At 45.1% G+C, this 15220-nt stretch overlaps 1 protein-coding gene across 1 annotated transcript in view; it reads right to left on the bottom strand.

The window, feature by feature from the left end:
- Nucleotides 1-3201: 3201 nt before the first annotated feature.
- The window catches only part of MDGA2 (MAM domain containing glycosylphosphatidylinositol anchor 2), a 191026-nt gene continuing 179007 nt past the window's right edge, over nucleotides 3202-15220 (bottom strand). Inside the window, exons 14-17 of the mRNA XM_088166465.1 lie at nucleotides 14847-15005; nucleotides 11893-12023; nucleotides 5914-6019; nucleotides 3202-5444 (exon numbers count right to left, since the gene is read on the bottom strand). Of these exons, the coding sequence (XP_088022591.1) occupies nucleotides 5356-5444; nucleotides 5914-6019; nucleotides 11893-12023; nucleotides 14847-15005 (485 nt within the window). The 3' untranslated portion in view covers nucleotides 3202-5355. The remainder of the gene's footprint in view (nucleotides 5445-5913; nucleotides 6020-11892; nucleotides 12024-14846; nucleotides 15006-15220) is intronic.

The following is a 15220-nucleotide window of genomic DNA, read 5'->3' as shown; positions in this document are numbered from 1 at the left end:
AATATATGAAAAAAAACATTCCCAGCGGGTAATTCTCCCAAAATAAAACCAGGAAAGCCTTTTCCACTCAGCATGGAAAAAAATCGGATCCTTCTGCCTGAACTGCTCCCTACAAAGGGAATTCACTGCCCTGACTAGGCAGGAAAAGAGAAAATTAACAAGAAGCTGATGATTGATTTTGTTTTAAAGTCTGGGGATCCCAATCACCCCAAAACTGATTATTCCATTTCCATCTCCATGGTGGATGCAGCAGGAATTCCAGTGGTGGATATGAAGAAAAGCTCTGGGATCAGTGGAGGTTGGGACTTGCAGATATTTGGAGGCTGGAAGATGCAGCTCCATCACTTTTGGGGGAACCAGCAGGTCCTGATGCAAATGAAATGGAAATTTTACATTCCCAGGCAATTCTGGCTTTCAAATCCTAATTGTGCATCCACGGTGTCATTGGAATGGGTTTATTCCCTTCTCATCCATGTTTTAATCCCTCCTTGTGTCCCATCCAGGATCCAGGCCAGGCTGGAGAAGAGGGGGGGGTGGTGGCACGGTGAGATCCGAGAGTTTCATGATTTTATGTGGGATTCAGATTGTCCTGAGCAGCTGCCCCTGGATCCCTGGCAGTGCCCAAGGCCAGGCTGGACATTGGGACACTGGGAGGTGTCCCTGCCATGGCACTGGGGGGGATTTTTGGTCCCTTTCACCCAAACTACTCCAGAATTCTTCAATTCCATGATTTCACATTCAATGTGCTTTGTGAAAGAAAAAGGGAAGTTGTCCTGTGCCATCCTCATCCTCCCAGACCAGCCTGAGAGAGAACTGCAAAAACCTGGAAAACCCATCCTGTGCTCCACCTTCCTCTGCTTTGGGAACACCCAGAGAATTCCTGCAGCCATCCCATCCAACCCAGCCACTTTTCCCAACATCCCAGGACTTCAGTTGCTGCACAGTTCAGTATTTGATGTCCAGTTTAAAAATCCATCAGGGACATTTCATGGTTGGATACCCCAGAACTGAATCCGAGCGGTTTCAAATTCCAGGGAACTGCCAGTTCCAACTGCCTTTGATTGCTGATCCAACATTTTCACATCCATTTTCAGTCCAAAATGTGAAATAAAATAAAAATCGAGAGTAGAAAATTCATATCTCAATTTGTTCTTCTTATTCATGGCCTGGAGTAGGATCTCATTTCCTTTTCAGTGCTTTATTTTGAGAATGTAAAAGAAGATAAAACTACTCCTACAATCAACATTAGGAAGAGAAATCCTGCTTTTCTCAGCACCTCCTGCACCCCAGAATAAAACAGGAACAGGCATTGGAATACATTTCCTTTCCCACAAAAACCTGGGATTTTCAGGACACACAGATTATTCTGCCCTGAAAAAAGACATTTGTGGTCTTTGTCAATGGAAATTCTTTACCAAATATTCCATGGAAGTGAGGGAAAGGAAAATCCAAATGGAAAGAGGAAACATGGATTTCAGCCTGCAGTTTTAGCATGGGATCCAAACATTGGAGCAGGATCTCCTGTTCCTTATCATCCAAGTCCTTTAGCACAGGGGGGAGGCACAGGGCACTTCCCAAATCCTAAATTCCCACAGAGTTCCCATCATGCCACCACCAGCAGCCAGCCCTGTGGCCAGAGCTCTGCTCTGTGCCTGGAAAATCCATCTCCAATGGGCATCCAAGGTTTGGTTTGCATTTTCGAGGGGAATTCGAGGGACAAGCAGGGAAGAATTTGAAAGGCAATGGAATTCTTCCCCTTTTCCTTCAGCCTGGTCTGTGGAAGGTGTCCCTGCCTGTGGGATGAGATTTTAGTTCCCTTCCAACCAAAACCTTCTGGGATTCTGTGGAAATGATTCCCAGCCCTTCCAAAGAGAGTCCTGCCAAAATCCCCCTTGGAGAATCCTCTTGGGTCACCCCTCAGCTCCGTGGTTCTCAGGGGACATCCATGGGAAGATGCAAGGCAAGGTTTGGATCCTGACTTCCAAGACACACCAACCTCTGAAGGGAAATCTGCCTCGGGGTCCCACCATGCCTGACCTGCTCCTCCACCCATCCATCCACAGTTAAAATCCAGAGATTCCAATGGGAAATTCAGTGGTTTGTTTTTTTTTTTTTTTAAGGGTGTCAAACCCCACAGTCCATCCAGACTCAGAATTCCCAACACTTTCCAGACCCCACAGTTCATCAGACTCTGAGTTCCCATTGTCATCTAAACCCCACAGACCATCCAGACCTGCAGTTCCCAATTCCTTCTAAACCCCACAGACCATCCAGACTCGGAGTTCCCACTTTCTTCTAAGTCCCCCAGTCCATCAGACTCAGAATTCCCACTGTTTTCCAAACCACAGAGTCCATCCAAATTTGGAGCTCCCACCATCTTCCAAACCCCATGGTCCATCAGAGTCAGAGCCACTGTTTTCCAAACCCCATAGTCCATCCAGATTTGGAGCTTCCCATTTTCATTCAAACCCCATGGTCCATGCACACTCAGAACTCCCATTGTTTTCCAAACCCCACGGTCCATCCAGATTTGGAGTTCCCACCATCTTCCAAACCCCACGGTCCATCCAGATTTGGAGTTCCCAACAATCTTCCAAACCCCACAAGTCCATCCAGATTTGGAGTTCCCAACAATCTTCCAAACCCCACAAGTCCATCCAGATTTGGAGTTCCCAACAATCTTCCAAACCCCACAAGTCCATCCAGATTTGGAGTTCCCAACAATCTTCCAAACCCCACAGTCCATCCAGATTTGGAGTTCCCAACAATCTTCCAAACCCCACAGTCCATCCAGATTTGGAGTTCCCACTTTCTTCCAAGCAGAGCAGGTGCTGATAACCCCAAGGCTGTGGGTTTGATCCTCACAGGGACCATTCAGTTCAGATTTGGACTCGATGATCTTTGTAGGTCCCTTCCAACCCAGAATATTCCGTGATTCCAGGCATGAGCTTTAAGGTCTCTTCCGAACCTAAACCATCCTGGAATTCTCTGAAAATGTCCTGGCTTGGAGCTCCCACTGTTTTTCGAGCACAAGAACTTAAAAAGACACCAAAACCGCCTAAAAACCAGGGGGAGCCAAGAGCATCCTGGGAATTCTCCAGCCCCCGAGCACCACCAGTATGGACCAGTACAACTCCAGCTGACACCAGTTGAGCCAGGAAAGCCCTGCCAGGGCCTCAACAAACACACGCACCACGGGGCTGCCTTACCTGGAAAGAGGCTTTATTGAACAGAGCTGGAAAATTATCTCTTCAGTGGAATTACTGAATTTGCACAAACATTTCTCTACAGAATAAAAAAAAATCAAGCCTTGTCATTGTTTTACTGCATCTCGTTGTGCTTTTTATACTTATTTTGCAATTATTATACTCATCTTTTGTTTGTTTTCGCGTTTGTACTCCAATTATTTGCATATCAGGTTTTGTTTTTAATCCTAGGGTGTCGAGAGAACACAGAATAATAATAATAATTATATTAATTATAATAATAATACTCTCCTTTAGACAAAAGTCTTTTTTTTTCTTTTTTTTTTTTTTTTTTTTTTTAAATGAAGTTAAAAGCTGAGCTAATTTAAGGAAAAAGGTCTTCAAATTTCATAACCAACTGGAAGGGAACTTTACAATGCAGTGGAAAAGCGGCACGTGTTCGGGTAGCTCGAACCCATTTTGTACAGCTTTTATTTTATTTTATCTTTTCCTTGCAAAAGTGGATTATTTTTTCTTTTTTTTTTTTTTTTTTTTTTTTACGTAATTTTTGTTTGTTTGTTTGTTTGTTTGTTTGAATTTCGCTACAATAACAAAACAACCTTCCACCCTCTGCACCGAGTCTGGCTGCGGGGCAGAGGCACAAACCCCCTCGGCGCATCCGGAGCTCCGGATTTCGGGAGCCCATCCCAACGGAGAGGTGGGGGGAGAATAAGAAAAAAAAAAAAACCAAAAAACCAATCCCGTGTTTCACCACCTTCTGCACCGAGTGCGTGTCTGAACCACCTTTGTTCCTCTGGTTGACCCACTGGAGAACCTGAAACGACGACGACGACGACGACGACGAGTGCCGCTCGCACCGGCAGCACCGGCGGGAGCTGTTTCGAATGGGTACGAAGCTGAAAGGCCGTGGCTGTCTGGAAGGCTGCACAAACACGGATCTCATCCCACGGCACCTTAGGTCCATCCATCCTTCTCCAGAAGCGGCTCCGTCTCCTTGCCTGCACACCCAGGCTCCAGAGTTTGTTTAGAAAAAGAGTTTGCACGACGCGCGCTCTTTAAGCGGCGCAAAGCATCCGTGTTGAAATCGTCGTTATTACATTTTTATTTTTATATATATATTTATATATATATATATATATATATATACTCTGTTCTTTTTTTTGTGGTTTTTTTTTTTGTTTGTTTGTTTGTTTGTTCGTTTTTTTTTTTTGAAATCAGGCTTGTTTCATTGAAGGCACTTGGTTTCCATGGCAATTTTATAAAAGACGGTGTGGTTTGGTTTCTTCACTTTCCGTAGAGCTGATGACTCCGGTGGGGAGAGGGGAGAGGGAATCTTCCAGCGGCCGCGAGCAAACTCCCAGTGAAGCCTGTGACAAATGTAAGCCCGGGTGGCACATCCTGGATGGGAATGCATGCAAAAGGAGACAGCACACAGTCACCAAGCAGAGCCGTGAGGAATGAAAAGGGAAATGTCTGCAAACAGCTCCGATTGCGGGTGATCCTCCAGGGCAGGCGGCAGCCCAAGTACAAAGGGCCGACATTTGTTTAACTCTACGCCAAAAAACCTTCGGGAAGGGAAAATGAACGCCAGCTCTCCACGTACCCTGTTTACAGTGAGGTGTTTCTCTCTCTCTCTCTGGGTTTGTATTTCCCCTTTCTCGCCTTCCTCTTTTTTTTTATTTTTTTTTATTTTTATTTTTTTATTTTTTATTTTTGGCAGGCCATTCGGTTTCCATGGTAACAAGCAAACGATTCATTTGAAACAAAACCAGCCGTGACTTTGTGCTTTGACAAGGGTTTCTAGAGCTCTTTGCTGAGAGTTCAACCAGATGATGCTGAATTCATCAGTGACCACAAAAGCACCTGAAGGTCTCTTCCTTCCTTAGGCCAGATCTCGGTCTCAAGCTTGGTTCTTAGTGAGTTCCACTCCCGTGAATGCCTTTTCAAGTCCCCAGTGCTTTCTTAATCTGTCATTTTTTAATTTTTATATTTTTTTTTAATTATTTATTATTTATTTACGTATTTATTTAACTTTCGAGTCAGTCAGTGGAGGAATCTTTGGTAGCTTGTTTGGAAATGTCCATTTTACAAAGACTCTTTCTTCATGCCAGTGCCTGGTGATTCTTTTGTAGCCTCTGCCAGGATAAGGTCACCTCTGATGACTTAAGACAGACATGAGGATGAGGAGTGGGAGAAGTCGTATATGTGCTAATGGCCCAACAGCACCTGATCGTAGATCTGCAAAAAGGGGAGAAAAATGGAATTAAAGAGGCTCCCACGCCCCCTCAGCATTGCCACAGTGTTCCAAAGTCACCTCCCACCACTGGAGGACAAGGACATCCCTCACCAGTTGGATGGAGCAGGAATGGGATGAAAATCCAGCTGGCTGTGTCGTTACCTCTGTTTAAATGCACTCACAGGGTGAGGGATGGGACAGAGCCCTCAGGGAATCACAGCTGGGATTTTCAGGGATTCCACATTGTTTGGGCTCCCTGGGCATTGTTCTGATGTCGTTTTTTCTGCCTGAGCATCTCAAATCCAACTCAGCCTCACCCATCCAGCACCTCCCCATCCCAGCAAAGCATTCCCAAGGAATTCCACTTGAAACCTCGCAGCTGAACCCAAGAGAAGAACCATTGTCCTGCTGGAAAAGATCCATTTGGGAAGTGGAAAGGCAGGAAGTGACCTGTGGGGACAAGGCACTCACTGTTGGCAGGTTGGTCTGATTTCATACACTCTCCTTCCACAATGGACACATCATCAATAGCAATGTCCCCTTCGATTCCAGGGCCACGGATCCCTTCAAAGATGAGCTGGAAAAAAAAAAAAAAAAAAAAAAAAGGAGCAGAGTGTGATAAATAAAAAAACATCCAGCAGAGCAGAGGCACATAAATAAAAAATATCCAGAGGTTTTTTGTTTGGTTGTTTGGTTTTTTTTCCTGTTAGAGTCGGGATTAAATGCTCAAGGGACGGAATTTCATGTTCAGACACAGATGTTTATTAATTCTCATTTATATTACAGTGAATGCTACAGCACTTCTAGGTAACAAGCTAAAAATGGTGATGATTTTTTTTCTCTACAAGGCCTTTTAAGGGCTAATCTATCTAATTAAGAACTGACACCTAAATTATTTTTACTTTTAACCAATAACCACACACCCCTGACTTGTAATGTGGAATTTTCTATCCAATTACAAAAGGACCACTTAGACCTATGAGGAAGAAGGTGAAGAAAAAAGAAACCTCTGGCCCAAAACTTCCATCTTGCTTTCCACATATTATTATATTTTAAAACCTTACATTCTAAATTTTCTACCACGTGACATTACACACTTCTATTTAAAACACACACCAGTGATTTCAGTTTTATTATTCAATTTTGGACACTTTCTCCATAGCCTCAGGTCAAAAGCTGTGTTTTCTTGTGGGTCAGTGCCTGTTCAGCACAGAAAGTCCAAAATTCCCAATATCCAGGGCTCCAAAAAAGAAGGGAATAAATAAAAATGATTCTGTTGTGTTTGGCTTGGCCACAAGGATGGGCTTGGAATGTTCTACAGATACTTTTGGGGTGGAAAAAACAATTAAGTGGGATTGGAACGTTCTATAGATTCTTTTGGAGTGGAAAAACTCCTTCAGTGGGATTGGGATTGCTCTATAAACACTTTTGGGGTTGGAAGAACTAATTCAGTGGGATTGGAATGTTCTACAGACATTTTTGGGGTGGAAAAACCAAATCAGTGGGCTTGGAATGTTCTACAGACACCTTTGGGGTGGAAAAACGCCTTCAGTGGAATTGGGATTGCTCTACAGACATTTTTGGGGTGGGAAAACCAATTCAGCCAAGTTCTCATGAACACGAGGGTGGACAAGGACAGGGTGTGAGCTCTGAGGGATTTTCCTCTTTGGAATGAGCTGGAATCATCCTCAGTTGTCACCTGGTGTGCCCAGGGCAGCTCCACCACTGGGTGCTGTGGTTGTGTGAGGAAAACATTCCTGGAGCAAGGATTCAGTGGAATTAAAGCTTTAAAATTGGGGGTGGTTTTCCCAGAGATTCCTGCAACCTGAAGAGCACAACTTGAGGAATGTGGTGAAGGATTGAGCATCCACTGATATTCAGACTCCATGGAAACACAAAGGAGCCAGAGGAATTCCATGGAAAACTGAGGTTTCTGACAAAGGATTCAATGGAATTAAAACTTTTAAATTGGAGATGTTTTTCCCAGAGATTCCTGCTACCTGAAGAGGCACAAGCATGGGGAATGTGGTGAAAGATTGAGCATCCACTGACATTCAGACTCCATTCAGACTCAGAGAAATTCCATGGAAAACTGAGATTCCTGGCAAAGGATTCAATGGAATTAAAGCTTTAAGGAGATTGGAGATGTTTTTCCCAGAGATCCCTGCTCCCTGAAGGAGGCACAAGCATGAGCAATGTGTTGAAGGACTGAACATCCACTCGAGTTCAGATTCCATGGAAACACACAGGAGCCAGAGGAATTCCATGGAAAATGAAGATTCCTGGCTCCTGGAGGTGACCCATCCCATTGCCTGCACTGGGGACCCTCATCTGCACCTGGTGGACAGGACAGGACCTGTCCCCTGCCTCCTTCTCCAGGCACAAAGCTTGGGACAAACGTCCCAGCATCCAGGTTGGTGTCTCTGCACCCATCCTTCCTTCTCAGGAAGGCAATTCCTTTCGTTTGGATCCCACAGGGATCTCCTGGGTGGATTTTACCTTCCCAGATCTCCTGCTGGGGCAGGAATTGGTGGCAGGGACAGCCCCACTTCTCTCCTACCCTTTTTAAAACAGCACAAAAGAGAAAGGACTTTTCTTCAAATTAAGACATATGCAAATATCTCATTTCAGACTGTGGAAGTAAATTCCATGCTAGGATCTGGTTTTCCCAGCATGTGGGTTCTCATCAGGTTTAGAAGCTTTGATTCCATCCAGGAATGTTTTTTTCAGAGGAATTGGGATGAGTTTTATCACAGTGAGGGACACAGCAGAGATTTTATTCCAATTTCAGTGGAACTTTAACCTCTGCTGAGTGGATGACTGGGATTTTAAAGTCGTGTTGATAATTTTCTCTCCAATATTCCTCGTCTGAAACCAAAACTGCTGGAAGAGGAAATCGTGCCTGGATCTCGAGAGGAAAACATCTCCTCGCCCAAAATCCATCCCCTGCTCCTTGGCAGCAGGAACAACACCAATCAGTGGAGTTGAAAGTCCAATTTTTCCTGACAATGGAAAACAATTTCCAGCCTAAAGGGCCCTGTCCAAACACAACAGGCAGGGTTTAATTAAAAGCTGGATTTGGCAGTGGTTTTGGTGGCCCTCGGAGAGGGGTTGCTCCACACTCAGAAGAAATCACAGCACAGGAGTTGGCAGGGCATGGAGCTGAACCCAGCCTGCAGCTCCCAGGGATGGGCAGGAGGTGCCAATTGAGCAGAATTATCCATCAGTATCCCAAAAAAAAAAAAAAAAAAAAAAAAAAAAAAAAAGAGGAAAAAAAATCCCCATTGTGCTTTTGGAAAGCTGCTGTTAAAAACGCTGCATCAAACTGGAGAATGGGGGTGGGTACAGGAAAGGTCACTCTGCTCTCAGTGGAATGGAATTATGATCCTAAAAAGCCAATCCTGAATTTTTTTGGGGGGATTCAGCTTCTGCCTCATCCCTGGAAATGTCCAAGGCCAGCTTGGACAGGGTTTGGAGCAGCCTGGGATACAGAAAATGTTCATACCCATGGCAGGGGTGGGGTGAGTTGATTTTTAATCCCTCCCATCCCCAAATTAGTCTGGGATTCTCTGATTTTTCCACAGGATTTCAGGCAGAGTTTTATCCTCCCCTGGGTGCCCCCCTCACCCTTCTCCCTCTCCCTGCTGGGCCCTTGGGGTGTCCCAGGACAATCCCAGCAGGTCTGGGCTGCAGGAGGGGTTTTGGGGCTGTCATTGACACCCCCAAAGTTGGGAGCTGAGAGGTTTCAGCTCGGTGCACATCGACCTGAAAAAGGGGTTAAAATGCTGCTGGAGACTGGGACAAACTGGGACAAACTGGGGAATTCCACATTTCCCCAGTCAGGGACACCCCCAGCCTGGAAATTGGGAATATTCCCTTTTGGGTGGGTGTGTGAAAGCACCGAGATCGTTCAAACACGGAGATAAATCCTGAAGGGGCTCCACAACATTTCTGTGATTTGGGATTGGGAATCCTGCAAACCTGGATGTTCCCAGCCCATCCTGCTGATATTGGAATTTTTTGGACACAAAGTGACCAAACCTGGGCGGGCTGAGCCCCATCTGGAGCTCGGACAGTGAGGGGATGGCACTGACCCAACAGGAGGGACCAGGACCTGCTGATCCCAACGCTTTGGGATAAATCCTGGAATTTTTTGTTTGCATGCTGCAATATTTCCATCCTAAATTAGCAATAAATCCAATCCCAATCATCCATACCGTCACCATGTCCTGCTGCTCAAATCTGAATTAAATTGACATTTCCTGGATGACAGAACCAGCGTGTCCCTCTCTTTTTTTGGGGGGGTCTCTATTTTCGAGGTGTTCATTCTTTAAAAATATTGAATATCTGAATATCTGAGCTAGATTCACACATCATTTTTGAGATTTAAAGCACTGCAGTTCCTCATGACATAAGCTTTGTTCTATATCACAGGGACTGACGAGGCATAAAATATTTTACCTCTATAAATTACCCAATAAAAAGTTTTAATTTCCATGTCACTGCAGTGTTTTACTGCAAAGATTCACTTCAATTCCCTCTCCTTAAATTTAACTGGGAGCTTTATATTCCTTCCTACTTACACTCCTAAATGGAAAATAAAATTTGCTTCGATGCAAGAGATGCTAAAAAAAAAAAAAAAAAAAAAAAGTAATTTAAGGCTCCAAGAGCTCTGACATTTATTTGTTATATTTGGTCAGAGCTTTACATTTATTTTATGCTGAAACCTTTAAACACAACAATGTTAAAGGTGGAAAACAGCCAAGGAGAGGAGTTTCCCTTTGGATCTCCCTCCTCCACTCCTTTGGATTGTGCTGCCAAATCCTTTGCATTTCCCTGCCCAAGGCTCTGATTCTTCCCTGATTTTCTAAAGCCCTTCCCAGGTCCCCAAAATCCCCTCAGAACCCTCAAATCCATCTCCTCCTTCTCTTTCCCAAGGCAGTTATTATTCAGGTATTAAATCACTTCTCTCTCCTTCACTCTTCAGAATTCTTGGATTTATCCTGAGTTCAACCACTCTGATCTTTTTGTGCCTGGCCTGAGCTCTGAGCGCTCCTGAGCTCTGCAATTCCTCTTCTCCCCATTCCTGGCACTTTGTTCCCATCAAACATCCCAAAATCCCAGCCTGGAACACCTCCCACTGTCCCAATGTCCAACCCCAGTGTCCAACCTGGCCGTGGGCATTCCAGGGATCCACTCAGGCAATTCCAGCCCAGCCAGGAATTCCCAATTCCCAACATCCCATCCATCCCTGCCCTCTGGCACTGGGAGCCATTCCCTGGGTCCTGTCCCTCCATCCCTTGTCCCCAGTCCCTCTCCAGCTCTCCTGGAGCCCCTTTAGGTGCCCTCAGCTCTCCCTGGATCCTTCTCCTCTCCAGGGGAACATTCCCAGCTCTCCCATGTCCCACTCTACTTCACAGATCCCTCTCCTACAATTTTCCCCTAATTCCCATCCTTGGAATTGCTCTGCAATCCCATGGACAAAACCATTCCTGCCCTGTCAATGCCTTTCATGCATGGAAATAAAAACAGAGGGTCAGGATCAGGAATTCCCTGCGAAAAAGGGAAGAGAAACCCACTGAGGATTTTTAGAAGAGCAGTTTGGATTTGCACTGAAGGAATTTTCCAAGGTCAAGTTGGACATTGGGGCTTGGAGCTCCCTGGGACAGTGGGAGATGTCTCTGCCATGGATGGGATGGGATGGGATGGGATGGGATGGGATGGGATGGGATGGGATGGGATGGGATGGGATGGGATGGGATGGGATGGGATGGGATGGGATCCAGTGGGATGGGACTCAGTGGGATGGGATCCAATGGGATGGGATCCAATGGGATGGGATCCAATGGGATGGGATCCATGGTCACTTCAAACCCAAACCAGTCTGTGACTTTTTCCCAAAAATACATTTTCTCCCCTAGGGGACCTGGGAGTGCCAGGGAGGGCTCAGAGGAGACCCCTGCACTTAGGGACAATTTATGACTGCCACATTCCATGGGGACATTCCCAGCCTCCCCCACAGCTGGACCTGCTGCTTTTTTGGGAGTGTTCCAGTTCCAGGCATGCCTGGGGACTGTCCCCAAAGGTCCATCAGCACCTCCCTGTCAACCCCAGCAGGAAATGTGTGACAATCCTGTCACTGCCCCAGCAAGCACTGCCAGATCTCCCCTGTTCCCACAGAAAATCCATGTATTTCCAAAAACCTCCAACTCAGGGGCCTTAAGGAATTCCTCCCAGCCAATCATTTTATATTCCACTTGCTAATCTGAAATCAAAACCCACTGGAAGAGCTCCCACATCTGAAAACTGCTCTGAGTTCCAGCATTCCTAAACTCCGTGGTGCTCAAGGGAAAGCAACGATCTGTCCCTGAGCAGCTTCCAGAGCTGGGAAATCCCCCAAGAAAATCCCAACATTCCCGAATTCCCATTTCCTGGAGGTGCCAGCCTTACCTGGAATGAGGTGGGGGGGTTGATGTTCACCCGGGCTTGGTTCCAGTGCTGTCCCTTATTGCCACTCGAGGACCACAGGGGGTTTTCTATGGCAGTCTGGCCTTTGAGCCTCAGGTAAACGTTCAGACTTCCTGAAAAACAGGAGGAGAACTGGAGTTGGGAAGGATCTGCCTGGAGTGCTCTCCTCACCCTCCTCACTCTTTTTTTTTTTTTTTTTTTCTCTTCCATGGATCTGAGGTGTGGAAGTTTCTTGGCATAAATTCAAAAGCTTTTTAAAAATTCAGGAATGTTGGGAAAGTGGTGATGGGAGCTCTCAGCAGAGGGGAACTGAGCACCCACCCTGCAGCTCAGAAAAGGAATTTTCTGTGGTTTAGAGCAAGAAATTGGCATTAAACCTCCTTATCCAGGGCCAAATCAGCCATTTGGGTGGTTTGGGCTGAATTTTTGCTTGTTAAAACCACCCAGCTTTGCTTTGCCCATTGCTGGAGCTCCCCAGAGCCTGGCAGATCCATCCCAGGGAGAGAGAGGTGATCCCTTGGAATATTTCTGGAGGCCAACAACACCCTCTGAGTTCAAACAACCCCCAAAATCCCTCCCTGTGCAGGAAACCCCCCCAGAGTTGAACTGTATGAAACTGGTGCCAGCACAGACATTTTTGGCACCAGGGTCACCTGCAGGCATGAACACAACCAGGTGCTCTTGGTGCACCAAAAAATAACAAATTTCACTGGTCTGGGTTCATAAATCCCCAGGATTTGGGGTTTTGGTGCTATTTGCCACCCTGGTTGCCTGCAGGTGTGTGGGGCAGTGGGGCCTCTGTGTGCTCTGTAAATTCAGAGTATTTCTCTTCCTCTCACACTTTGAGACAGCCAGTGTTTGACCCTTTCTAGCTAAAAAAAAAAAAAAAAAAAAAAAAGGGATTTTATGTTTAATGGAATTGTCTCGATTTCAGTTTATTCCCATTGTCACTTTTCCTGTCCCTGATCATCTTCACACTTTTCCTCCAGGAATTTATCCAATGCATAAAATCATCCTAAACCTTTCCAAGGCCAGGCTGGACAGGATGAGTTTGAGGTCCCTGCCCACCCAAAGCAGTCTGGGATTCTGGGATTCTGTATAAGAATGGAATTTGGAACATTAGCTGAAATGATGGGAACTGCATTTTTTTAAAAATTAAGGGACCAAAGTAAAACTGAGCAATTCTGGATTTTGACCATTCACGTTCACATTTGCAGGAATAAATCCAGTGGAATTGTGGTCATGGATCACCTCTGTCACCTCTGTCACAGGTTGGATCCTTCCTTGCCTTGGCAATTCAAGGATTTCCACAGGGAAAAAGGGATCCCAGCAAAAAACCCCAAAATCTAAGGACAGAAACTTCCTGAAGAGGAAATCCAGGGGAAAAAAACCCCAAATCCCACTGGTTTTGGACAAACCTCAGTGCCTGTTTTTTTTCTGTTATCCCAAATAACTTTACAGTTCAAATATTTCTCAGGAATTCCAGAAACACTCTTTAACCCTTTATGTTTGTAGGTTTTTTTTCTTCACAATATACAGAAATAAACAACCAGAATATGACCAGATATTGCAATTTCTATATTTTTCTCTCAGCATGGAGTGGCTGAATCCTTCCAATAAAAAAAACAAAAAACAAAAAAACAAAAAAACAAAACACCAAGCACAGAGCCAGGAGAATTCCAACCTGGAGCTGCATCCACATTCCTGCAGCACAGGGACAAAAAAACCAAAACAAAACCCAAAAAACTAAAAACTAAAAAAAAACCTGAGTGCTCTTGTCTGCTCTGCTTAAAATCTGAGCTCTGCCTGGGGGCAGGGGGAGCTCAGACAAAGCAAGGACCAGAACTCTCTGGGAGGAGGAGTTTGCCCTTGAAACAGAGATAAAAATACCTCAAACCAGGTCACTCTGACACTGGAAAACCTCTTGGCACACTGGGAGCACCAAGAAACCTGCAAAGGACTTCCAAAAAAAAAGGATTTTTGTTGTTCAGGCTTTTATATTTTCGTAGTTTTCTTTTTTTTTTTTTTTTTTTTTTTATACCACAAAAAGAAATTAAATGTGAGTGTTGAAAGAGCCACGACTAAAAATAAACTGGCAGGTACCCTTTGAAAATCCCTATTTCTGCAGGTTTTCAGCAAATTTTCCATGGCTTTTCCACAGGAAACACCTGAGGAATGCTGCTGCTCCCTGCCTGATCCTGATTCTGGCAGGAATTCCTAAAAAACTCACAAATATCCTTTGAAAAATCCCCATTCCTATAGCTTTTGAGCAATTTTTCCATGATTTTTCCATGGGAAATTCCTGAGGAATGCTGCTGCTCCAGGCTTGATCTAAAATTTAGTCAGGACCTAAAACATTTATAGATACTCCTTGAAAAATCTCTATTCCTGTGGCTTTTGGGCAAATTTTCCATGATTTTTCTATGGGAAATTCCTGAGGAATGCTGCTGCTCCCTGCCTGATCTAAAATCTAGTCAGGACCTAAAACATTTATAGATACTCCTTGAAAATCTCTATTCCTGTGGCTTTTGGGCAAATTTTCCATGATTTTTCCATGGGAAATTCCTGAGGAACTCTGCTGCTCCCTGCCTGATCCCAAATCCATCAGGAATGCCTAAAACATCCCGTTAGAATCAGGAAAAAAATAAAAATAAAAAAATCCTCGTTAAAATCAACTTTTCCCTTTCCAACCTCTAAAATTCCCACTCAAACCAATGGGCTCCCCCATGCAATTCCCTGCCTAAAATCCCACTCAGATGAGAAATTCCTCCATCCTACAAATTCCTGATTTGAGTGGAAAACCAGAACTGTTGCCCCAATTTGGATGCCCTCAAACAAGAAACCCTTGGAAGGGCTGGCTCTGTTCCCAGGCTTTTCCTCCAAACAAGAGGGATTTTTCCAGCAATTTTTCCCCAAAGGAATTGGCTTTGTCTCACCTATGTGCTGTCCATACATGTGATAGTAGAAGCTGAAGCAGTAGGCTGTGTTGGTGGCTCCGTAGGGATTTTTGGGAGCGACGCTGAAAACGGGACTGACCAGCCTGGCCTTCTCCCCCTCCAGCCTGGGCCGGGACGTCTCGATGTACATGTAAAAACCTGGGAAAATCCAAAGGGAAATCGTTGGGTTTGGGGAGTTCAACATCTGTGAAATCCTGGGGAAATCCAAGGGGAAATCGTTGGGTTTGGGGAGTTCAACATCTGTGAAATCCTGGGGAAATCCAAGGGGAAATCGTTGGGATGGGGAGTTCAACATCTGTGAAAACCTGGGAAAATCCAAAGGGGAAATCGTTGGGATGAGACCCTCAACACCG

This window comes from Sturnus vulgaris, chromosome 6 (genome assembly GCF_052056855.1).
Source record: "Sturnus vulgaris isolate bStuVul1 chromosome 6, bStuVul1.hap1, whole genome shotgun sequence".
Lineage (NCBI taxonomy): Eukaryota > Metazoa > Chordata > Aves > Passeriformes > Sturnidae > Sturnus > Sturnus vulgaris.
The sequence above is the reverse complement of the archived record's forward strand: the minus strand, read 5'-3'. Positions and strand labels throughout refer to the sequence as shown.